The sequence below is a fragment of the Salmo trutta genome, chromosome 14, assembly GCF_901001165.1.
Source record: "Salmo trutta chromosome 14, fSalTru1.1, whole genome shotgun sequence".
Taxonomy (NCBI): domain Eukaryota; kingdom Metazoa; phylum Chordata; class Actinopteri; order Salmoniformes; family Salmonidae; genus Salmo; species Salmo trutta.
The window spans coordinates 37,812,474-37,836,348 of NC_042970.1; the positions used below are offsets into that span (position 1 = coordinate 37,812,474).

Consider the following 23,875-nt stretch of genomic DNA (forward strand, 5'->3'; position numbering starts at 1 on the left):
TTTACACAACACAACCCTTGTTGTCTCTGATGTCCTGTTCTGTGTGGAATCTCAGCGCATCGATGCAGTTGGCTTCTCTTTGTTCCTCAAGACCTATCTGGAGGCGGATGACTTCCCTGCTGATTTCTGCCAACGCCTTTTCCACTACTTCCAGAATGCAGAGCGAGACGTTTATATGAGGAGCCCTCCACCCAAAGGGGGTGAGCCCCACCATCCCAACTCTTATATATTATTACTGTGTATGACATACAGTATAATATAATGTATATGATATGTCTTACTTATACCTTCAATATCCATCAATTGCTCTTAAAAAGTGACCGCATTGATGTGAACATTCATGAGTTTACGATATGTTATACTTTGATGCATACTGTATTTGGCTCTCTGCTTGATTATGGGTCTAAGTTGATATGATACCGTACATTCGGAAAGTATTCAGACCCCTTGACTTTTACCACATTTTGTTACATTAGAGCCTTATTCAAACATTTATGAATAGTTTTTTTACTCATCAATCTACACACAATAGCCCATAATGACAAAACAAAAACAGGTTTCTAGAAAGTAAAAAAAACAAAAAACTGAAATATTACATTTACATAAGTATTCAAACCCTTTACTCAGTACTTTTTTAAAGCATCTTTGGCAGCGATTACAGCCTTGAGTATTCTTGGGTGTGACGCTACAAGCTCGGCACTCCTGTATTTGGGGAGTTTCTCCAATTCTTCTCTGCAGATCCTCTCAAGCTCTGTCAGGATGGGCAGTGTCGCTGCACAGCTATTTTCAGGTCTCTCCAGAGATGTTTGACTGGGTTCAAGTCCCGGTTCTGGCTGAACCACTCATGGACATTCAGACACTTGTCCTGAAGCCACTCCTGCGTGTGATTAGGGTTGGCTGTGTGATTAGGGTTGTTGTCCTATTGGAAGGTGAACCCCAGTCTGAGGTCCTGAGCGCTCTGGAGCAGGTTTTCATCAAGGATATCTCTGTACTTTGCTCAATTCATCTTTCCCTCGATCCTGACTAGTCTCTCAGTCCCTGCCGCTGAAAAACATCCCCATAGCATAATCCTGCCACCACCATGCTTCACCATAGGGACAGTGCCAGGTTTCCTCCAGATGTGACGCTTGGCATTCAGGCCAAAGAGTTCTATCTTGGTTTCATCAGACCAGAGAATCTCTTTTCTCATCGTCTGAGAGTCCTTTAGGTGCCTTTTGGCAAACTCCAAGTGGGCTGTCATTTGCCTTTTACTGAAGAGTGGCTTCCTTTTGGCTGCACAGATGCTGCACAGATGGTTGTCCTTCTGGAGGTCCTCCCATTTCCACAGAGGAACTCTGGTGTTCTGTCAAAGTAGCCATCAGGTTATTGGTCACTTCCCTGACCAAGGCCCTTCTCCCCTGATTGCTCAGTTTTGCCGGGCAGCCTGCTCTAGGAAGAGTCTTGGTGGTTCCAAACTTCGTCCATTTAAGAATGATGGAGGCCACTGTGTTCTTAAGGACATTTTTTGGTACCCTTCCCCAGATCTGTGCCTCGAAACAATCCTGTCTCGTAGCTCTATGGATAATTCCTTTGACCTCATTGCTTGATTTTTGCTCTGACATGCACTGTCACCTGTGGGACCTTATATAGACAGGTATTGTGCCTTTCCAAATCATGTCCAATAATTTAATTTACCACAGGTGGACTCCAATCAAGTAGTAGAAACATCTCAAGGATGATCAATGGAAACAGGATGCAACGGAGCTCAATTTCGAGTCTCATAGCAAAGGGTCTGAATATTTATGTAAATAAGGTATCTATTTGAATTTTTTATACATTTGCAAAAAAATCTAAACCTGTTTTCGCTTTGTCATTATGGGGTATTATGTGTAATCCATTTTAGAACAAGGCTGTAACGTAACAAAATGTGGAAAAAAGTCAAGGGTTCGGAATACACTGTATATAAGTTCCAATTGCTAAACATCTGAATAAACTCCTGGTTTTGTCTCTCAGGTGGAGTGTACCTCAAAGATGTGTCTTGTTACTTCTCTGTGTTGGAGGAGGGACAGCCGCGAGACAAACTGGAATGTGAGTACTGAGTAGCCTACTGTCTTTTCACCAATGTAATTGTGTGTGATAGTTTGTATTCCATGATGGGTTGATCTTTTAGCTGCTTTCAATTGACCAGTGAGGAGAGATAAGGAGTGAGTGAAAACAAAAAGGATTTGTTATCGATTTACTCATTTCATGACCTGTTGTGCTTTCAGTTACTTTCAAACTTTACGACAAAGATGGCAACGGACTCCTGGACAGCTCAGTAAGTGACTGAAATGTACTTTCTGTATTATGAATACATTCTACTCTCATTTTAAATCAAGGTGATGTAGTGAACAGTATGAGTTGTGAAAGAACAAACTGTGGTTTTACTCTCAATAAGGAAGTGGATCGGATCATCACCCAGATGATGCGTGCGGCAGATTACCTGGGTTGGGACGTGACAGAACTCAGACCGGTAAGACATCCACTTAAATGCTAGTCAACTATCGCTATGGGAATACTCGCTGGATATTATATTCAAGCAAAACGTTCACCTGAGGGGTATACTACAAAGCAGGATCAAGGAGTTGGCCAGCTAACTTGACTAAATATTCCGAAATATTTTTTTTTAAGATAATCTTGAAATGGGCATGGCCTAATTGACTCAACAACCAAAAAACGCATATCTTAGTTTAGCTTTCATAATGAATCAGAAAATCAACAGTTACTTCTGGTTGTTTATAATGATGGCTGGCTATAGCTTATTGATCCTGCTTTGTAGTATACCCCTCAGGGTTCAGAGAAGGGTAAACAATAGTGTTGATGTTGGAATTATTATGCCTTTCTTTTTGATTGACGGGGCCAACATTATTTTCATGGAAAGAATTAGACCACATTAATCTAAATACACACTCTCTCAAATTGTTTTGTCTCACCCCAGTAATCTAGTTAGTGGTCTTAATTGAATTGGGCCCAACGTCCCCACCCAGAACCCAGTTACAGTCCTTGTGCAAGTTTCTGGTTAGAGAGTTGTAGTGAATAGCGATGAGAGACTAATGTTAACAGTATTTAGGTACAACACTGCATGTTGCTTACACTTGACATTCCATCAATTCTAATTATCAAAAAAGAGATTACAGAGATTACAGAGATTATCAGATAAGAGATTGCATACTTAATATTTGTCAGGTTAGAGTTTGTTCTGCAAGTGAAATTCTATTTAATCTACAAAATGAAATCTGAAGTGATGTCCATACATGGAAATTAAGCTTCCAATGAATTAAGATAAGTGAGTCCAAAATTAGATAAATTGTAATTTGGTTTGAGGGTTGATGTTCTGGTTATAGAATTTGGTTCTATAGGGCTAACACCTGGCAGCAGCGCAGAGAGACTTGTATTGTGATTGGTCAGGAACCAGGATCAGTGGGAGTCTTAACTACTCCGATTGGTCCCTAAGGTGCTGAAGGACATGATGACGGCGATGGATGCTGACAGCAGTGGAGCGGTAACCCTGCAGGAGTGGATCCAGGGAGGGATGAACAACGTGCCCCTGTTGGTGCTTCTGGGACTCAAGGCAAGAAGCACTAACAGCCAGACTCCGGCTCCTCTGGTTAACTCAATCAGTATACATGATTCAGCACATGACAATAGACTCCTTATGTCTAGAACATTTGCTATGAGCTGTATGGTTCAACTGCTATTTGCTATGAGCTGTATGGTACTGTACATCTCAATAAAGCGTTATTCAATTCCGTTCAGATGATACTTTTAAATATCACCCCAAAGTTATGTCTTATCTTGTCCCTGTCTTATCCAAAAATCTATCTATTTACGGCCCTCAGACTTTGTTGGCAATACTGTATCAGAAATAAGTCTGCACACATACAAATGGTACTTGTTTGGATTGGCGTGCTGTTTACTTTACCATGCTGTTAATCGCTTCAGAGGCACAGCCACGGTGTCTCCCTTGCCATGAGTCTACAATGTAAGAGAGACTACCCTGCTGTTTACATTAGTTGTTAACAAAGACCCTGCCCCTCTTTTTCTCTCTCTCTCTCTCTCTCTCTCTCTCTCTCTCTCTCTCTCTCTCTCTCTCTCTCTCTCTCTCTCTCTCTCTCTGTCTCTCTTTCCTGTCACAGATGGCAGAGAGGGACGGGCAGCACATCTGGAGAATGAAGCACTTCAACAAGCCTGTGTACTGCAACGTGTGTCAGAGCATGCTGCTGGGCCTCAGGAAACAGGGCCTCTGCTGCATCTGTAATAGCTCTATGCCGTCACAAGGGGGAAACCTCTGTCTCATATTCATAGATATACTTAGACTGAAGTTCTGAGTGTCTGAGTAGAGACTGTAGTTCTGTTGTCACTGACTGAAGTGTGGTCCTTGAGAGCTACAGTGTACAGGCCTTAGGGCATACATGCTTTTGTCCCAGCCCAACAATTGACACACTTGATTCAACTAATCAAGTTCTGTATGAATAGTTGATTCTGGTGTGTTAGTGCTGGGTTAGAATAAAAGCCTGCACATCCTATAGCTCTGCTGGACCAGGGTTAGTGACCTCTGCTGTAGTTCTTTATTCCCCATTGGTTCCCTGATTGCTACACAGATCTGTACCATATGCTACTCAAACCTAAGTCTAGTAGGGAAACAATCTTTTTGACTTTTCATTAAAATAGTCAATTTATTATTTATACATTAAACAAGTTCAGCTTCCCTCCCCATGCACTCACACTGCCCACCCTCATTTTTCATGATAGACAGGTTGAGTGCAGATCATTTAGTAGTTAATCCATTATCTTGCCTATGGAAGAGAGTTGCACATTGTTGATACTGCGAACTACATGCAGAAACACAATAACATTTTCAAAGAGAAATGCTTAACAGTGGCCTTGTTCTTCTCTCCCCCTCAGTGTGCAAGTACACTGTCCATGGTCACTGTGCCAACAAGAACCCTGGTCCATGTGCCTGCACCTTTGTTAAATCCAAAAAACAGATTGGGGTGAGCCTTAATAGAGTTCTGTTTCACATTTCATTCCAGAATCATGATTTTAGACCTGAATAACAGTAAGTTTCATATCATTTTGATTCATCTGCACACCTGATCATAGTCATGTCCTTTTCAAGAGTGTGTATGCAGTCAGCAAAATGGAAAACATAAAAGCCTTCACATCTTGTCCCGGTGGCTATAGTGTTCATATGTGTTTGTGGATGTTGTCCCTCTGTCTGTCTGCTCCAGATTCCAGCTCACGGCTGGGTCAGTGCTGACTGTGACTCCAGTAAGTGTCACTTCTGCAACAAGAAGATCAAGACCCTGGCAGGGAAGCATTGCGTGTGGTGCCAACAGATGGTAAGTGTGTGTGCGTTTACGTTCTTGGCTGTATGTGTACACATATGCTGCCACTAGTCTTTACAATGAATGTCTCGTTTTAGCGCCATGACGACTGTGTCAACTTTGGGTCATCATCGTGCGACTGCGGGTTGCTACGAGACCACATTCTGCCACCGTGGGCCATATACTCATCCTCCAAGGTCAGCCATTGAACCCACGACAAGCCCATGACTCCATTCCATAAGAGTTGCAAATGAAGCCACACTGTTTATAGCCATTCAGGCTATGCTTCAGCTAAAAGCAAAACATTTGGGCAGATTCTTTTGTTATCCAATAATACTACAGTATGTGTCAAATGTGTATATCCCTTGCTATGCTCCTAACCCTCTCTGTTTCTGAAGAAGGATGAAGAAGGAAGGAGTAGTTCCATGGAGGACACTAACCTGGAGGACATCACCCCAGACGGGCACATTCTGCAGGTAGGGTCCTCTTAGTTCCACTGACAGGGACACCGTACCATCTACTTCACACACACTACTGGCCCTATCCCAGGGCTGCCCAACCCTCTTCCCGGGGGTCTACCGTCCTGTGGGTTTTCAGTCCAACCCTAATTTAACACACCTGATTCTACTTATTAGCTGCTTAACAAGACCTTAACTAGCTGAATCAGATACACTAAATTAGGGTTGGACTGAGAACCTTCAGGACAGTAGATTTCCAGGAAGAGGGTTGGCAGCCCTGCCCTAGCCATTAGCATGTGCTTTAACACAAATGTGTGAAAGCCAGTAATGCATTTTTATTTGCTATGGATCTGCTTCTGTCACTCTTATTGACTGCAATTGTATTGTGCTGGCTGCTGCCTGGCATGCACACCAGTGTTTGGGGAATTAACACGTTAATCTTATCTCTCTCTGCAGATTGCTCCTATTCCAGACACCCACCCTCTCCTGGTGTTTGTGAACCCAAAGAGTGGAGGGAAGCAGGGGGAGAGGTAAGGGCAGGTGTAACAGTGTAGGTTCCGTCCCTCTCTTCGCCCCAACCTGGGCTCGAACCAGGGACCCTTGCACACATCAACAACTGACACCCACGAAGCATCGTTACCCATCGCGCCACAAAAGCCGCGGCCCTTGCAATGCAAGGGGAAACCCTACTTCAAGTCTCAGAGCGAGTGACGTCACTGATTGAAATGCTATTAGCGCGCACCACCGCTAACTAACTAGCCATTTCACATCGGTTACACAGGCATCATAAAACATTTCCTAGCCTGCACTAATGTACTCCTGTGAGTGAATGTTATGTATTTTTCAGAGTGCTGAGGAAGTTTCAGTATCTACTGAACCCACGGCAGGTCTACAACCTCTCCAATGGAGGCCCTGGACCAGGGTAACTACACGTGCAGTTTGATCAGGGGTGGGAGGTGGGAAAGTGGACTGTTTGTGGACTGTTATGTTATTGTTATGACAGCATTATGTTTCCGTTATGACAGTGGGTATATGGTTTCTTAATCCTTTTTTATGGGATATTATATTCATTGGTATAATAAACTGGGTGGGTCGAGCCCTGAATGCTGATTGGCTGACAGCCATGGTATATCAGACCGTATACCACATGTATGACAAAACATGTATTTTTACTGCTCTAATTACTTTGGTAACCAGCTTATAATAGCAATAAGGCACCTCGGGGGTTTGTGGTATATGGCCAATATACCACGGCTAAGGGCTGTATCCAGGCACTCCACGTTGCGTCGTGCTGAAGAACAGCCCTTAGCCGTGGTATATTGGCCATATACCACACCCCCTCAGGCCACTCTATGTGGCTTGGGAAAGGTCACTAAAAGTACTTTGTGACAACTGCTGATGTAAAAAAGGGGCTTTATAAATACTTTTGATTGATTTAATGTGTATGTGTATCCATATCAGACTGCACTTCTTTCGGAACCTTCATGACTACAGGATCCTGGTGTGTGGTGGAGACGGCACAGTCGGCTGGATTCTAGATGCTATAGGTGTGGGTTGCTTCCTGTCCCCTCAGAGGTTCATGAACAGTAGTCAAGGTCTCTGGGGTTCTCTAAAGCTGAACAATGGCTGCCTCTGTGTGTTCTCAGACAAAGCTGACCTACCGGTGCGTCCCCCAGTGGCGGTCCTGCCACTTGGCACAGGGAACGACCTTGCTCGCTGCCTCCACTGGGGAGGAGGTAAGGGCTGTGTTTAACATAATGGTGTGTGTGTCCTAAATTGCACCCTATTCTCTATGTAGTGCACTACTTTTGACCAGGGCCCATAGGGAATACCCTGCTATTTAGAATGCATCCCATGGCTTTGGTTAAAAGGAAAGTACCCCAAAATAAACGGTAGTCATGTGTTTCTCTTGTGTAAACCCTCTGTGTCCATGGAAACCCCTGCAGGTTATGAGGGCACAGATCTCAGAGAGATTCTGAAGGAGGTCGAGGAGAGCTCGTTGGTTCCTATGGACCGCTGGAGTGTGCAGGTGATTTCAGAGGACCCCCAGGAGATAGGAGACCCTGTGCCCAACGAGATCATCAATAACTACTTCTCTATTGGCGTGGTGAGTGACGACCTTGGGGTCATAGAGCCTGCTGATTGGATAATGTACAGACTCCAACAGTCAATCACCTGTGTCTCTCTTAACTGCCTTATCCTGCCTGTCAGTTTTGGTAGTTTGTTTGCAGCAATAAGAAGACATGAGCACACTGGTAAGACAAATCACAATCACAGTGACATCTGTGAGTGATGTAGCTTCAGTGCCTTCGGAAAGTATTCAGACCCCTTGACTTTTTCCACATTTTGTTAGGTTATAGCCTTATTCTAAAATGTATTAAATTGTTTTTTTCCCCTCAATCTACACACAATGCCCAATAATGACTAAGCAAATACAGGTTTTTAGATATTTTTGCTTATTAAAAATGAACTGAAATATCACATTAATTACATAAGTATTCAGACCCTTTACTCAGTACTTTGTTGAAGCACCTTTGGCAGAGATTACACCCTCGATTCTTCTTGGGTATGACGCTACAAGCTTGGCACACCTGTATTTGGGGAGTTTCTCCCATTCTTCTGTGCAGACCCTCTCAAGCTCTGTCAGGTTAGATGGGGAGCGTCGCTGCACAGCTATTTTCAGGTGTCTCCAGAGATGTTCGAACAGGTTCAAGTCCGGGCTCTGACTGGGCCACTCAAGGACATTCAGAGACTTGTCCCGAAGCCACTCCTGCATTGTCTTAGCTGTGTGCTTATGGTCGTTGTCCTGTTGGAAGGTGAACCTTTGCCCCAGTCTGAGGTCCTGAGCGCTCTTGAGCAGGTTTTCATCAAGGATCTCTCTCTACTTTGCTCTGTTCATCTTTGCCTCGATCCTGACTAGTCTCCCAGCACCTGCCGCTGAAAAACATCCCCACAGCATGATGCTGCCACCACCATGCTTCACCGTAGGGATGGTGCCATGTTTCCTCCAGACGTGACACTTGGCATTCAGGCCGAAGAGTTGAATCTTGGTTTCATCAGATCAGAGAATCATGTTTCTCATGGTCTGAGAGTCTTTAGGTTCCTTTTGGCAAACTCCAAGCGGGCTGTCATGTGCCTTTTACTGAGGAGTGGCTTCCGTCTGTCCACTCTACATGAAGGCCTGATTGGTGGAGTACTGCAGAGATGGTTGTCCTTCTGGAAGGTTCTCCCATCTCCACAGAGGAACTCTAGAGCTCTTGTCAGAGTGACCATCGGGTTCTTGGTCACCTCCCTGACCAAGGCCCTTCTCCCCTGATTGCTCAGTTTGGCCGGGCGGCCTGCTCTAGGAAGAGTCTTGGTGGTTCCAAACTTTTTCAATTTAAGGATGATGGAGGCCACTGTGTTCTTGGGGACCTTCAACGCTGAAGACAATTTTTGGTACCCTTCCCCAGATCTGTGCCTCGACACAATCCTGTCTCGGAGCTCTACGGACAATTCCTTCGACCTCATTGCTTGTTTTTTGCACTAACATATACTGTCAACTGTGGGACCTTATATAGACAAATTATGTCCAATCCATTGAATTTACCACAGGTGGACTCCAATCAAGTTGTAGAAACATCTCTAGGATGATCAATGGAAACAGGATGAACCAGAGCTCAATTTCAAGTCTCATCGCAAAGGTTCTGAAGTCTGAAGTTTACATACACTTAGGTTGGAGTCATTAAAATTCGTTTTTCAACCACTCCACACATTTCTTGTTAACAAACTACAGTTTTGGCAAGTCGGTTAGGACATCTACTTTGTGCATGACACAAGTAATCTTTCCAACAATTGTTTACAGACAGATTATTTCAATTATAATTCACTGTATCACAATTCCAGTGGGTCAGAAGTTTACATACACTAAGTTGACTGTGCCTTTAAACAGCTTGGAAAATTACAGAAAATGATGTCATGGCTTTTGAAGTTTCTGATAGGTTAATTGACATCATTTGAGTCAATTGGAGGTGTACCTGTGGATGTAATTCAAGGCCTACCTTCAAACTCAGTGCCTCATTGCTTGACATCATGGGAAAATCAAAAGAAATCAGCCAAGACCTCAGAAAAAAATTGTAGACCTCCACAAGTCTGGTTCAACCTTGGGAGCAATTTCCAAACGCCAGAAGGTACCACATTCATCTGTACAAACAATAGTACCCAAGTACAAACATCATGGGACCACGCAGGCGTCATACCGCTCAGGAATGAGACGTGTTCTGTCTCATAGAGATGAACGTACTTTGGTGCGAAAAGTGAAAATCAATCCCAGAACAACAGCAAAGGACCTTGTGAAGATGCTGGAAGAAGCAGGTACAAATGTATCTATATCCACAGTAAAACGAGTCCTATATCAACATAACCTGAAAGGCCGCTCAGCAAGGAAGAAGGCACTGCTCCAAAACCGCCATAAAAAACCGACTACGGTTTGCAACTGCACATACTTTTTGGAGAAATGTCCTGGTCTGATGAAACAAAATAGAACTGTTTGGCCATAATGACCATTGTTATGTTTGGAGGAAAAAGGGGGAGGCTTGCAAGCCAAAGAACACCAATCCAACCGTGAAGCACGGGGGTGGCAGCATCATTGTGGGGGTGCTTTGCTGCAAGAGGGACTGGTGCACTTCACAAAATAGATGGCATCATGAGGTAGGAAAATGATGTGGATATATTGATGCAACATCTCAAGACATCAGCCAGGAAGTTAAACCTTGGCCGCAAATGGGTCTTCCAAATGGACAATGACCCCAAGCATACTTCCAAAGTTGTGGCAAAATGGCTTAAGGACAACAAAGTCAAGGTATTGGAGTGGCCATCACAAAGCCCTGACCTCAATCCCATAGAACATTTGTGGGCAGAACTGAAAAAGCGTGTGCGAGCAAGGAGGCCTACAAACCTGACTCAGTTACACCAGCTCTGTCAGGAGGAATGGGCCAAAATTCACCCAACCTATTGTGGGAAGCTTGTGGAAGGCTAACCGAAATGTTTGACCCAAGTTAAACGATTTAAAGGCAATGCAACCAAATACTTATTGAGTGTATGTAAACTTCTGACCCACTGGGAATGCGATGAAAGAAATAATAGCTGAAATTAATAATTCTCTCTACTATTATTCTGACATTTCACATTCTTAAAATAAAGTGGTGATCCTAACTGACCTTAAACAGGGAATTTTACTAGGATTAAATGTCAGGAATTGTGAAAAACTGAGTTTAAATGTTTTTGGCTAAGGTGTATTTAAACTTCCGACTTCAACTGTACGTATGTAAATAAGGTATCTGTTTTAAATGTTTTATACATTTGCAAAAAAATATAAAACATAAATGTTTTGCTTTGTCATTATGGGATATTGTGTGTAGATTGCTGCAATTTTTATTTTATTTAATCCATTTTAGAATAAGGCTGTAACAACAAAATGTGTCAAAAGTCTAAGGGTCTGTCTGAATCCTTTCCGAAGGCACTGTATATGATTGTGATTTTTCTTGTCATTGTGCTCTTATTTTCTTATTGTTACAAATTGCCCTTTTGTGGAGATAAAGATTTATTTAATTTATTGAACACATGTAAATGCTACTATGGGTTAATTGACAGGATGCCTCCATTGCACACCGCTTTCACTCCATGAGGGAGAAGCACCCTCAGAAGTTCAACAGCAGGTGAGAGTGACTGAAAGGTCAAGGATCAAACAAAAGAGTGTTGAGTGCATAGAGTGAAAAATCTGTTATGGCTGGGTGTGATTTTGTTTATCTCTGAGCACTGACCCAAAACAATGTGCTTTTTGTTTTCTCTGTAAGGATGAAGAACAAACTGTGGTATTTTGAGTTTGCCACCTCTGAGACCATCTCCGCCTCCTGCAAGAAGCTAAAGGAGTGTCTCAGCATTGAGGTGAACACTGAAGAGTCTTGAATCCTAGTTATTTTAGTTTGTGGTTAAATGGATCTTACCATAGTTTAAGTGTACAGTGTTGTGAAAAGTATTTGCCCCTTTATAATTTTCTGTACTTTTGCATATTTTTTGTACTGAATGTTATCAGCTCTTCAACCAAAACCTAATATTAGATAAAGGGAACCTGAGTGAACAAATAACACAGTTCATATTTCATAAACAATTTATGTAAAACCCAATGCCCTTGTGTAAAAAAGTAATTGCCCCCTTACACTCAATAACTGGTTGTGCCACCTTTAACTTTAAATGTGTTTATTTTTAGCCATTTTCATGTAGACTTGATTGTGTGTTTTGGATCATTGTCTTGTTGCATGACCCAACTGCACTTTAGCTCACAAACGGATGGCCTGGCATTCTCCTGTAGAATTCTCTGATACAGAGAAGAATTCATGGTTCCTTCCATTAATGCAAGTCTTCCCGGTCCTGAGGCAGCAAAGCATCCCCAAACCATCACACTACCACCAACATGCTTGACTGTTGGTATAAGGTTCTTACTGTGGAATGTAGTGTTTGGTTTTCGCCAGGCATAATGGGACCCATGTCCACTTGCGACTTTATCATGTAACTCTTTGTGGGGCAAATTCAACTTTTTTTTTATGATGCATGCCAGCAAAGCCACGGCACAAAACAAAACTAAACAATACATTAATTCCACTATATTGGCGACAAAGGTTACCCACAAACTGTTAGGCCCTACATAAAGTCATCCTTTTCAGCACCATGGAGTGAATCCTTTCCACCGCTACACCTGGCTATCAGCGGAGCCTTGTCTGGCAGCGAAACAGTTCATTCAACCTCATTTACTGCCTTTTTAAAAAACATAACTGAAATGGCTGACTTGCTTAAACAAATGTGGTTTCTACTGACAATGAGCGCATAAGAGGCAATCCGTAATTTCGATTAAGACATTAATGAGTGAGCTAGGACGGATGTAGTCAATATGAACTGAACTATTTGTTCAGCACTTGAAATGTACAGCGACAGAATTCAGCACATGGGCCGTTTTTACAGTATTGTCTATGTACACCAAGTCCGAACCGAAGGATAAATAAAGGGGGAATATAAGCAGACAATGAAAGCTCATACAATATTCAATGATTACATTTCTCTAAAACAGGCTATAGGTTACATGTGGACCACCAAGTTAGAACAGCAGGCGAAATTAAGAGGGGTAAATAGACCATCTTATTAGGGTGATGCACATGAGCTACTAACATCTTACTACACAACATACACTTAGTATTACTTTCTTAGCTACAGTATACATATCTCCCTGGCATATTACATCATTTATGCAGCAGCATACAATACATTTTTGGACTCACATTGTTGTGCTGTGCTCACTTGAACAGGAAGGTGGCGTGGCAGTCCTTGTGGGTAAATTTTGTCATCAAACTTTGTCATCAATGTCTGGCATTCTCTGGATTTATGGTGCTTTGAAGACAACTGGGAACTCAAAAAAATAAAACAAGGTTGAATCATGACGTCAGTGATCTTCAGGTCGGAGCTCTAGAAAGAGGCCCGAGTTCCCGACTTGGAATTCCCAGTTGGATGACCGTTCAAACCGTATTTTCCCAGTCGGCACAATTTTTTTTCAGAGTTTCCAGTTGTCTTGAACTCACTGAAGTATGAGATTTCCGAGTTTCCAGTTGTTTTGAACGCATCAGAATTCATGCTGGATTGACAACATGGCCAATGTATTCAACCTTTTCTGGCCCGTGGTGTTGATTGTGAAAGTTTATCCTTTTTAAGCTTGGAAAAGAGACCCTTAAACCCAGACTTGGACCACACACCCTCTCCACTGAATAGCAGGCTAGTGATTGCTTTGCAACGCTTGCAGTTAGACACTGATTCCTGAATTTGCGATTTCCAACTTGTTGTGTAATGTTTATGGCCGATGTGTTTTATCTATAATTTATCTTCAAATGACAGGTATTGAAAAGGATTTGCCAGTAGACTGTCGACTTGATTAATGATGATGACTGCTTGTCTAGCTAAGATTTTGAAAGTATGATGTTGACATGATCAGTCCAATCAAAGCTACGGTAGATATAACGTGATTTGACGTCATTTTATCTGTGGCCAATGACCTTGAGCCTTCTTGGATGGGTACGTCTAATGTAAATCTATGGCAGCACCCAAGGGACTTTAATTTTCGAGCTCTCCCTGTAGATTTAGCGGTGACATAGTGTCCCCATGAGTGACAGAACACTGAGCCAATCACGGCACAACTAACTAGAGAACATTACTAACCCCTTAGCTCTGTATTTCCCACTGGCTGCCCCACCACTATAGAAAGCACTGAGCTAGGCTGAAACACAGGCAAAATAAATAGCTAAAACAAATATATACAGTACCACTCAAAAGTTTGCATACACCTACTCATTCCAAGGTTTTTCTTTATTTTTACTATTTTCTACATTGTAGAATAATAGTGAAGACATCAAAACTATGAAATAACACATATGGAATCATGTAGTAACCAAAAAAGTGTTAAACAAATGAAAATATATTTTAGATTTGAGATTCTTCAAAGTAGCCACCTTTTGCCTTGATGACAGCTTTGCACATGCTTGGCATTCTCTCAACCAGCTTCATGAGGTAGTAACCTGGAATGCATTTCAATTAACAGTTGTGCCTTGTTAAAAGTTAATTTGTGGAATTTCTTTCCTTAATGCGTTTGAGCCAATCAGTTTGTGACAAAGTAGGGGTGGTATACAGAAGATGAGCAAAGAGAAATGACAGTCCATCATTACTTTAAGACATGGAGGTCAGTCAATCCGGAAAATTTTAAGAACTTTGAAAGTTTCTTCAAGTGCAGTTGCAAAAACCATCAAGCACTATGATGAAACTGGCTCTCATGAGAACCGCCGCAGGAAATAAAGACCCAGAGTTACCTCTGTTGCAGAGGATAAGTTCATTAGAATTAACTGCACCTCAGAAATTGCAGGCCAAATAAATTCTTCAGAGTTCAAGTAACAGACACATCTCAACATCAACTGTTAAGAGGAGACTGCATGAATCAGGCCTTCATGGTCACATTGCTGCAAAGAAACCACTACTAAAGGACACCAATAATAAGAAGAGACCTGCTTGGCCCGTCATTTGAATCATGTAGTAACCAAAAAAGTATTAAACAAGATTCTTCAAAGTAACCACCCTTTGCCTCGATGACAGCTTTGCACACTCTTGGCATTATCTCAAATACATTTTTATTTGTAACATGCCGAATACAACAGGTGTAGACCTTACAGTGAAATGCTTACTTACAAGCCCTTCACCAACAATGCAATTTTAAGAAAAATAAGTGTTAAGTAAAAAATAGATAAATAAAAAATAAACGTAACAAATAATTAAAGAGCAGCAGTAAATTAACAATAGCAAGGCTATATACAGGGGGTACCGGTACAGAGTCAATGTGCGGGGGCACTGGTTAGTCGAGGTAATTGAGGTAATATGTACATGTTGGTAGAGTTAAAGTGACTGTGCATAGATAATAAACAGAGTAGCAGCAGCATAAAAGAGGGGGCAATGCAAATAGTCTGGGTAGCCATTTGATTAGCTGTTCAGGAGTCTTATGGCTTGGGGGTAGAAGCTGTTAAGAAGTCTTGTGGACCTCAACCAGCTTCATGAGGAAAGCTTTTCCAACAGTCTAAACACTTGTTGGCTGCTTTTCCTTTACTCTTCGGTCCAACTCATCCCAAACCATCTCAATTGGGTTGAGGCTGGGTGATTGTGGAGGCCAGGTCATCTGATGCAGCACTCCATCACTCTCCTTGGTCAAATAGCCCTTACACACCTGGAGGTGTGTTTTGGGTCATTGTCCTGTTGAAAAACAAATGCTTGTCCCACTAAGCGCCAACCAGATGGGATGACGTATCACTCCAGAATGCCGTGGTAGGCATGCTGGTCAAGTCTATCTTGAATTCTAAATAAATCACTGACAGTTGCACCAGCAAAGCACCCCCACACCTCCTCCTCCATGCTTCACGGTGGGAACCACACATGCAGAGATCATTCGTTCACCTCACCTACCAAACACTGCATTCCACAGTAAAAGCCTCATACCATCAGTCAAGCATGGTGGTGGTAGTGTGATGGTTTGGGGACCTGGAATACTTGCCTTAATAGACAGAACCATTAATTCTGCTCTGTATCAGAGAATCCTACAGGAGAATGTCAGGCCATCTGTCTGTGAGCTGAAGCTGAAGTGCAGCTGAGTTATGTAGCAAAACAATGATCCAAAACACACAATCAAGTCTACATGAAAATGGCTAAAAAGCAACAAATTTGAAGTTTTGGAATGGTTTAGTCAAAGTCCAGACCTAATGCCAATTGAGATTTTGTGGCAGGATTTGAAACGAGCAATTCATGCTTGAAAACCCACAAATGTCGCTGAGTTAAACCAGTTCTGCATGCAAAAGTGGGCCAAAATACCTCCACAGCGGCGTGAGAAACTGATCAACAACAACAGGAAGCATTTGGTTGCAGTCATTGCAGCTAAAGGTGGCACAGCCAGATATTGGCTGCGTTTCAAACTCAAAGTAGACAGACCTCGGCCCTAAACCCTGAGCCCTATGCTCTTGGGGGAATCCCCGCGGCCATATTTGTAAATAAGTTAGAAATTGTGCTACTAATGCACAAATACGTCTCATAAAAATGTTTAGTTAGTTTTTGGAAATTGTATAAATAAATGTTTTTCCTTCTTCAGAAGTAGCTAGGCAGGCTAACGTTAGTTAGCTAATTAATTTGCTAGCTATCATACACTAGGCGTATATTAATAATTATATAGTTACTATAAGTAGACATGCAATCATAGTTGACTGTAGCACATATAAAGCACCGGTAAGCTACCGGTGGCTGAAAACACAATCATCGTGGGATAAATGAGTGACGAATTTACAGGCATGGGCGGTCCATTTAAAAATCATTCCTTCCTCCCTCGCCCCTTGCCCTGCAAGTGTATACTCGTCAGACATCATGATACGTCATCAGAAGTGTCCACTTAATTTGAGGGCTGAGGAGATAGGGTGTGTCTTTTAAGTGTTTGGAATGCAGCCATGAGTGTAAGGGGGCAATTACTTTTTCACACAGGGAAATTGGGTGTTGCATAACTTTCTTAGTTAAATAAAATAAGTATACATTTTTGTAGTTATTTGTGAACTCAGGTGCCTTTTAATATTAGGTTTTGGTTGAATATCTGATAACATTCTGTATCAAAATATGCAACAATAGAGAAAATCAGAAAGGGGGCAAATGCTTTTTCCTGGCACTGTAGATAGTCTTAGCAATAATTAATTTAGTCTCTTTACCCGTTTGTGACCGGGTCTGTCTGTCCGTCTATCTCTCAGTGCTGTGGGACACCCCTGGACCTGAGCGGTCACTCTCTGGAGGGCCTTGCAGTCATCAACATACCCAGCATGCACGGCGGCTCCAACCTGTGGGGTGAGGCTAAGAAGGCAGACAGAGACAATATGTCAGAAGAGAGGTCACCTGAGGTCGTCACTGACCACGACGTTCTGAAAATGAGCTCACAAGGTACTTTAGGGCATGCTTATCTCATACATTGTTGGAGGTTTATTTTGTTGCCTAGTGATATCAATGTTTACTGTAGCATTGTATGTAATATTGTCACTTTTCTCCTTACACAGCCCGTATGGTATTATTTTAGGAGGGCGGCAGGTAGCCTAGTGGTTAGAGCGTTGGGCCATTAACAAAAAGGTTGCAAGTTCGAATACTTGACAAGGTGAAAAATCTGTTGATCTGCCCTTGAGCAAGGCACTGAACCCTATTTGCTCCGGGGTCGCCGTTGATAATGGCAGACTCTGGCCATGACCCCACTCTCCACATACGTATTAATACACACACTTGTACATGCAAGAAATAGGACCAATATAAGCACCCACCAAATTATTCTGATATAATTTGTATTACAGTAGTTAAGTCACTATGTATGTGAATGAATGTCTGCTATTGACAATATATTTTCCTGTTTTCTTTCCCCCCCACAGACCTAAGTGACAAGCGGATTGAGGTGGTGGGGTTGGAGGGTGCGATTGAGATGGGTCAGATCTATTCTGGGCTGAAGAGGGCTGGACACAGACTGGCTCAAACCTCACAGATCACTATCAGGTAGACTTAATACAGGCTCTATACACAATTCTTCAGGTGTTATGCCTTTTTAACTTTTGGTGTTAAAACGTATCTCTATCTCGTTGCCTTCCTCAGGACACATAAAGCCTTGCCTATGCAGATTGATGGTGAGCCCTGGATGCAGCCTCCCTGCACTGTAAGTGTTGTTAATATACCCCTTAAGCGAGTTTGGCCATGGGATCTCTATGACCAATTGAATAAGAAAGTGTGACAACTGGAGGAACATTTATTCTAAAATAAACATTGTTGATGTCCTTATGTTGGCTTGTTAGTTTTAGCAGTGGGCCAAGTCGCTTGACTCAATTTTGTTTCAGAAATACAATGTGATGTACTGGAGATCAGCATTTCCCAACCCGTACCAGACCAGACACATTTTTTTTCTAGCCCTCCACTGACACACCAGACAACTAATCAAGGTCTTGGTGATTCATTAATTCAGCAATTCTTGAAAGACGGACCAATCTCAAATATTCACAAATATTTGTCTTAATATTAACACAAATGTGAAATATATACAGTTGAAGTCTGAAGTTTACATACACTTAGGTTGGAGTCATTAACTCGTTTTTCAACCACTCCACAAATGTATTGTTAACAAACTATAGTTTTGGCTAGTCGATAAGGACATCTACTTTGTGCATGACACAAGTAATTTTGCCAACAATTGTTTACAGACAGATTATTTCAATTATAATTCACTGTATCACAATTCCAGTGGGTCAGAAGTTTACATACACTAAGATGACTGTGCCTTTAAACAGCTTGAAAAATTCCAGAAAATGAGGTCATGGCTTTAGAAGCTTCTGATAGGCTAATTGACATCATTTGAGTTAATTGGTGGTGTACCTGTGGATGTATTTCAAGGCCTACCTTCAAACTCAGTGCCTCTTTGCTTGACATCATGGGAAAATCAAAAGAAATCAGCCAAGACCTCAGAAAAACAATTGTAGACCTCCACAAGTCTGGTTCATCCTTGGGAGCAATTTCCAAACGCCTGAAGGTACCACGTTCATCTGTACAAACAATAGTACGCAAGTATAAACACCATGGGACCACGCAGCCGTCATACCACTCAGGAAGGAGATGCTTTCTGTCTCCTAGAGATGAACATATTTGGTGCGAAAAGTGCAAATCAATCCCAGAACAACAGCAAAGGACCTTGTGAAGATGCTGGAGGAAACGGGTACAAAAGTATTTATTTCCACAGTAAACCAAGTCCTATATCGACATAACCTGAAAGGCTGCTCAGCAAGGAAGAAGCCACTGTTCCAAAACCGCCATAAAAAAAGCCAGACTACGGTTTGCAGCTACATATGGGGACAAAGATTGTTGGAGAAATGTCCTCTGGTCTGATGAAACAAAAATAGAACTGTTTGGCCATAATGACCATTGTTATGTTTGGAGGAAAAAGGAGGAGGCTTGCAAGCCAAAGAACACCATCCCAACCGTGAAGCACGGGGGTGGCAGCATCATGTTGTGGGGGTGCTTTGCTGCAGGAAAGACTGGTGTACTTCACAAAATAGATGGCATCATGAGGAAGGGAAATTATGTGGATATATTGAAGCAACATCTCAAGACATCAGTCAGGAAGTTAAAGCTTGGTCGCAAATGGGTCTTCCAAATGGACGTTGACCCCAAGCATACTTCCAAAGTTGTGGCAAAAAGGCTTAAGGACAACAAAGTCAAGGTATTGAAGTGGCCATCACAAAGCCCTGACCTCAATCTAATAGAACATGTGTGGGCAGAACTGAAAAAGCTTGTCCGAGCAAGGAGGCCTACAAACCTGACTCAGTTACACCAGCTCTGTCAGGAGGAATGGGCCAAAATTCACCCAACCTATTGTGGGAAGCTTGTGGAAGGCTACCCAAAGTGTTTGACCCAAGTTAGACAATTTAAAGGCAATGCTACCAAATACTAATTGAGTGTATGTAAACTTCTGACCCACTGGGAATGTGATGAAAGAAATAAAAGCTGAAATAAATCATTCTCTCTACTATTATTCTGACATTTCACATTCTTAAAATAAAGTGGTGATCCTAACTGACCTAAGACAGGGAATTTTTACTAGGATTAAATGTCTGGAATTTTTAATGTATTTGGCTAAGGTATATGTAAACTTCCGACTTCAACTGTATATATTTTGATAGACCAAAGTATCACCTATCACACCATGTAAAGGAACAACATCCTAATTCTTCCAAAAAATATCCATAAAATGCAACTAAATGGATTTATGTCAACTCCGTCTGACGCTATAAAAGGCTTTTAATTTTTACATAGTTCAACAAGTGTTTGAAGGCCTTGATTTGATTAATTCTAACAGATTATTCAAATGTGTAGTTCAACTCTCCAAACTTAGTTTTGTTTCATTTTATACCACTATATAATGCTCCAGGGCTAATTTCGTTAGCATTTTGGCATGTTTTTCTAGAGAAAGAACATAAAACAATATTTTAGAAAGCAAACATTATCCCTTTGTTTTTCCTCCATTGCTGTATGACTATAAACCCTAAAATAAATAAACATATCTGAACCAAAATGTATATCCTATCAAGGAGATGGAGTTGACAGTTTATGGTTGTGACCATGGTGATTTCAATATTGCTTGTTTTAAATGTATTAAAAGTAGAGAACTTTACAGACCATGAGCGGTCTTGTTGCACTACATGTAATGAGGACATGAAGAAATGGTCCTTATTGTGGAGCTGACCCTGCTCATTCCTGAATCATTTAGGATTTTAGACAAATCTGACAAGAGTTTACCAATTTTTTGGGGGACCAAACATTTTTAGGAATCACAGTTTTGAGATCAATATTATTTAAAGTTTCAGAGGGCTATTGCAAGAAAAGACATAAGATCCTTTTTTCAGTTAATATTAATTATTGCCAGTTTATACAATTTGAAACAAATTTTTTGTGAATTTGAAATTGGGATCCTTTGCTCTGGACAAGGGCATTTCCGGTCGTAGAGTGGACATGGAAATTAATAATATTGCAAATATTAAAACAATTCCAAAACAAGTATTTCCCTTACAAAATTCCCCTAAATTAAAATTAATCTCAAATAATGCTATAAAAATGTAAAGTTTACCTGCCGGATAAGGATTGTCCTGACTTTCGATAATAGTTGAATTACTTCAATCAGGTGTGTCCGTGCAGAGATAGGACAAAAATGTTTGCCTACCACAAGAGGGTATGGGGATAAGAGAAACACTGTTGTAGACTAGGATGACTATAAAACCTCCTGAATTTTCCACCCTGTGTTCAGATCCACATCACACACAAGAACCAAGCCAACATGCTGATGGCTGCTCCTGCCAAATCATCAGGCTTCTTCCACCTCAAGTAGAGGAAAGGTGGGCTGCAGCACTGAGACTGAAGAGGTCCAGGTGTAGGGTGAAGTTGCCCTTTGACACTGATCTTGGATCAGTTTTTCATTTTCCCCACTAATGGTTAACATTTACATTTTAGTCATTTAGCAGACGCTCTTATCCAGAGCAACTTACAGTAGTGAATGCATACATTTCATACCATACATTTTTTTTCATTTTTTTTTTCTCTCTGTACTGGCCCCCCGTGGGAATCGAACCCACAACCATGGCGTTGCAAACACCATACTCTACCAACTGAGCCACAGGTTTGGATTGGGTGAGTGGATGCTTATCCTAGATCTGTACCTAGGGGAAACTTCACCCAGGAGCAGAGGTCCACTGACTGCTGAAGGACCACTGCCATAAAGGAACCAACATTTGCGTAAAAACATTCTTCATGTCTGAATTTCTTCCTGAAACACTAGTAGCCATTGATTAACATTGATACTCTACTCATTTCCATAACAACAAACTCAGAACTATCCCAGGCTTGTGTTGATTTGAGTAAGTCCCTTAATGTTAAGCTTTATATTACATTGCTATTACATTTTGTATCTGTTTGTATTAGTTATGTATAATTCCATAGTATTCCATGAGTTTGATTACTTTTATGCCTTATTGTTGTCTCAGCACAGTAATAGATCTCCTGTTTGGTTATCTGCTTTCTATAGCATTTTCACACAAATGTTTTTGTACCCATATTGATTAACGTGATAGGCCAATAGTCTGTGTCGCTATATAATGCCGTTCACTGTCAAATCTAAGTATGTTTCACCTACTCAGCAAGTTTCTTGTAGAGGATACAGCTCAGACAGCTGAGGGTATCGTTTGCGTTGCCCGACCTCACTTAAAGGCCCAGTGCAGTCAAATTAGATTTTTCTGTGTTTTACATATATTTACACTATGAGGTTGGAATAATATTGCGAAACTGTGAACATTTTAATGCCCTTTTCATGTAGCTGTTCGAAAGACAGACTGAAATTTCAGGTGGTTTTGATGGGATGCAGTGTTGGCCTGCCTGGAGACATTAGGTAAATTCTTTAAAAGACCAATGAGAAAGAGTACCAAACCTCTGCCAATAACAGCTAGTTTTCTGTTTTCCCTTTCCCACTCAAACCACTCCCTAAGTCTTAGCAAAATTCTTGCTTGAGAAATTGCTTTTGCTAAGAAGCTATATATATTTTTTTTTTTAGCATTTTGATTGAAAACATTCACAGTAAGGTACTTAATTGTTACCCAGAAATTATTTGATATTGATATAAAAACAGCTACATTGGGCCTTTAACACTTTGTCACAAGCAGCACTTCCTCATTATCACTAACCTAATCGCTCTGCTTAGTGAGACTGCTTCCAAACCACAACTACTGAGATGCGGTCCTCAAGAAAAAAAGAGACCTGGCTTTTCTCTTTAAAGAAATAAATGTATAGCCTACAGTATGTGTATTCATGTATCTACCATGGTAAGGGATCTTTTAAAAAGACAGCAATTTCTTATCTCTGCCTGTAACGATGTGCGCTGAGAGTCGGGAAGCAAGTTCAGGGAGTGAGTGTTTTAATAAATAAATGCAACATAAAACAAGAAACACGAACAACGCACAGACTAAACACTGGAACAGAAACAATAACGCCTGGGGAAGGAACCAAAGGGAGTGACATATATAGGGAAGGTTATCAGGGAGGTGATGGAGTCCAGGTGACTCTGATGACGAGCAGGTGCGCGTAACGATGGTGACAGGTGTGCGCTATAATGAGCAGCCTGGTGACCTAGAGGCCAGAGAGGAAGTCCGACGAGCCGGCTGAGGCATGAAAGCCCGTAGCGGCTCCTGGACCCGACGTCATTCCACCTGACAAAAAAAAAAAAAAAAAAAAACACCCCCTGATGCTTCCCTTAGGTGAAGCATTATTCTGTAATGATGTGAGCTGAGAGTCATGAAGCAAGTTCAGGAAGTGAGTGTTTTAATAAATAAATATAGCATAAAACAAGAACCACGAACAACACACAGACTAAACACTGGAACAGAAACAATAACACCTGAGGAAGGAACCAAAGGGAGTGACATATATAGGGCAGGGAGGTGATGGAGTCCAGGTGAGTCTGATGACGCGCAGGTGCGTGTAAAGATGGTGACAGGTGTGCGCCATAACGAGCAGCCTGGTGACCTAGAGGCCGGAGAGGGATCACACGTGACACTGCCTTTCTCAAGGTCAGTTACCAGAAGGTTATCGCTGTACGTGACAGAATCTACTTTTATAAAGGGTGTCTATGGCAGTTGGGCAGCTGTCATAGTGGTGGTGTGTCATACTTAACAGGTTTGTGTTTGTTGGCCATTGGTGTTAATGGCTGTGGGTCTCCCAACGGCGCTCAGAGACAGGTCCAAAGTAGGCCAAATGAGGGTGCCATTTGGGACGAAGCCCTGGTCTTCAGGAGTTTCCCTAAAATGACTGCAACACTAGAACTACAGTGAACAAAAATATAAACACAGCATGTAAAGTGTTGGTCCCGTGTTTCATGAACTGAAATAAAAGATCAGGCATTTTCCATACACACAAAAAGCTGATTTC

General features: G+C 41.7%; 1 protein-coding gene across 5 annotated transcripts in view; it reads left to right on the plus strand.

Annotated features, from left to right (window-relative positions):
- LOC115207996 (diacylglycerol kinase alpha) overlaps positions 1-22,748 on the plus strand; it is a 32,929-nt gene extending 10,181 nt beyond the window's left edge. For 3 of the 5 annotated variants that reach the window (XM_029775677.1, XM_029775676.1, XM_029775673.1), the window contains exons 4-25: positions 56-200; positions 1,993-2,067; positions 2,247-2,296; positions 2,417-2,491; positions 3,473-3,589; positions 4,155-4,272; positions 4,924-5,012; positions 5,250-5,360; positions 5,444-5,542; positions 5,744-5,821; positions 6,260-6,333; positions 6,651-6,725; positions 7,265-7,350; positions 7,450-7,539; positions 7,750-7,910; positions 11,435-11,499; positions 11,638-11,728; positions 17,140-17,326; positions 17,800-17,920; positions 18,017-18,077; positions 21,210-21,297; positions 21,579-22,748. In XM_029775677.1, coding sequence (XP_029631537.1) covers positions 56-200; positions 1,993-2,067; positions 2,247-2,296; positions 2,417-2,491; positions 3,473-3,589; positions 4,155-4,272; positions 4,924-5,012; positions 5,250-5,360; positions 5,444-5,542; positions 5,744-5,821; positions 6,260-6,333; positions 6,651-6,725; positions 7,265-7,350; positions 7,450-7,539; positions 7,750-7,910; positions 11,435-11,499; positions 11,638-11,728; positions 17,140-17,326; positions 17,800-17,920; positions 18,017-18,077; positions 21,210-21,290 — 2,049 coding nt within the window. In that variant the 3' untranslated portion in view covers positions 21,291-21,297; positions 21,579-22,748. The remainder of the gene's footprint in view (positions 1-55; positions 201-1,992; positions 2,068-2,246; positions 2,297-2,416; positions 2,492-3,472; positions 3,590-4,154; positions 4,273-4,923; positions 5,013-5,249; positions 5,361-5,443; positions 5,543-5,743; positions 5,822-6,259; positions 6,334-6,650; positions 6,726-7,264; positions 7,351-7,449; positions 7,540-7,749; positions 7,911-11,434; positions 11,500-11,637; positions 11,729-17,139; positions 17,327-17,799; positions 17,921-18,016; positions 18,078-21,209; positions 21,298-21,578) is intronic. The other 2 variants (XM_029775674.1, XM_029775675.1) reach the window with 2 other exon arrangements.
- Positions 22,749-23,875: the final 1,127 nt, after the last annotated feature.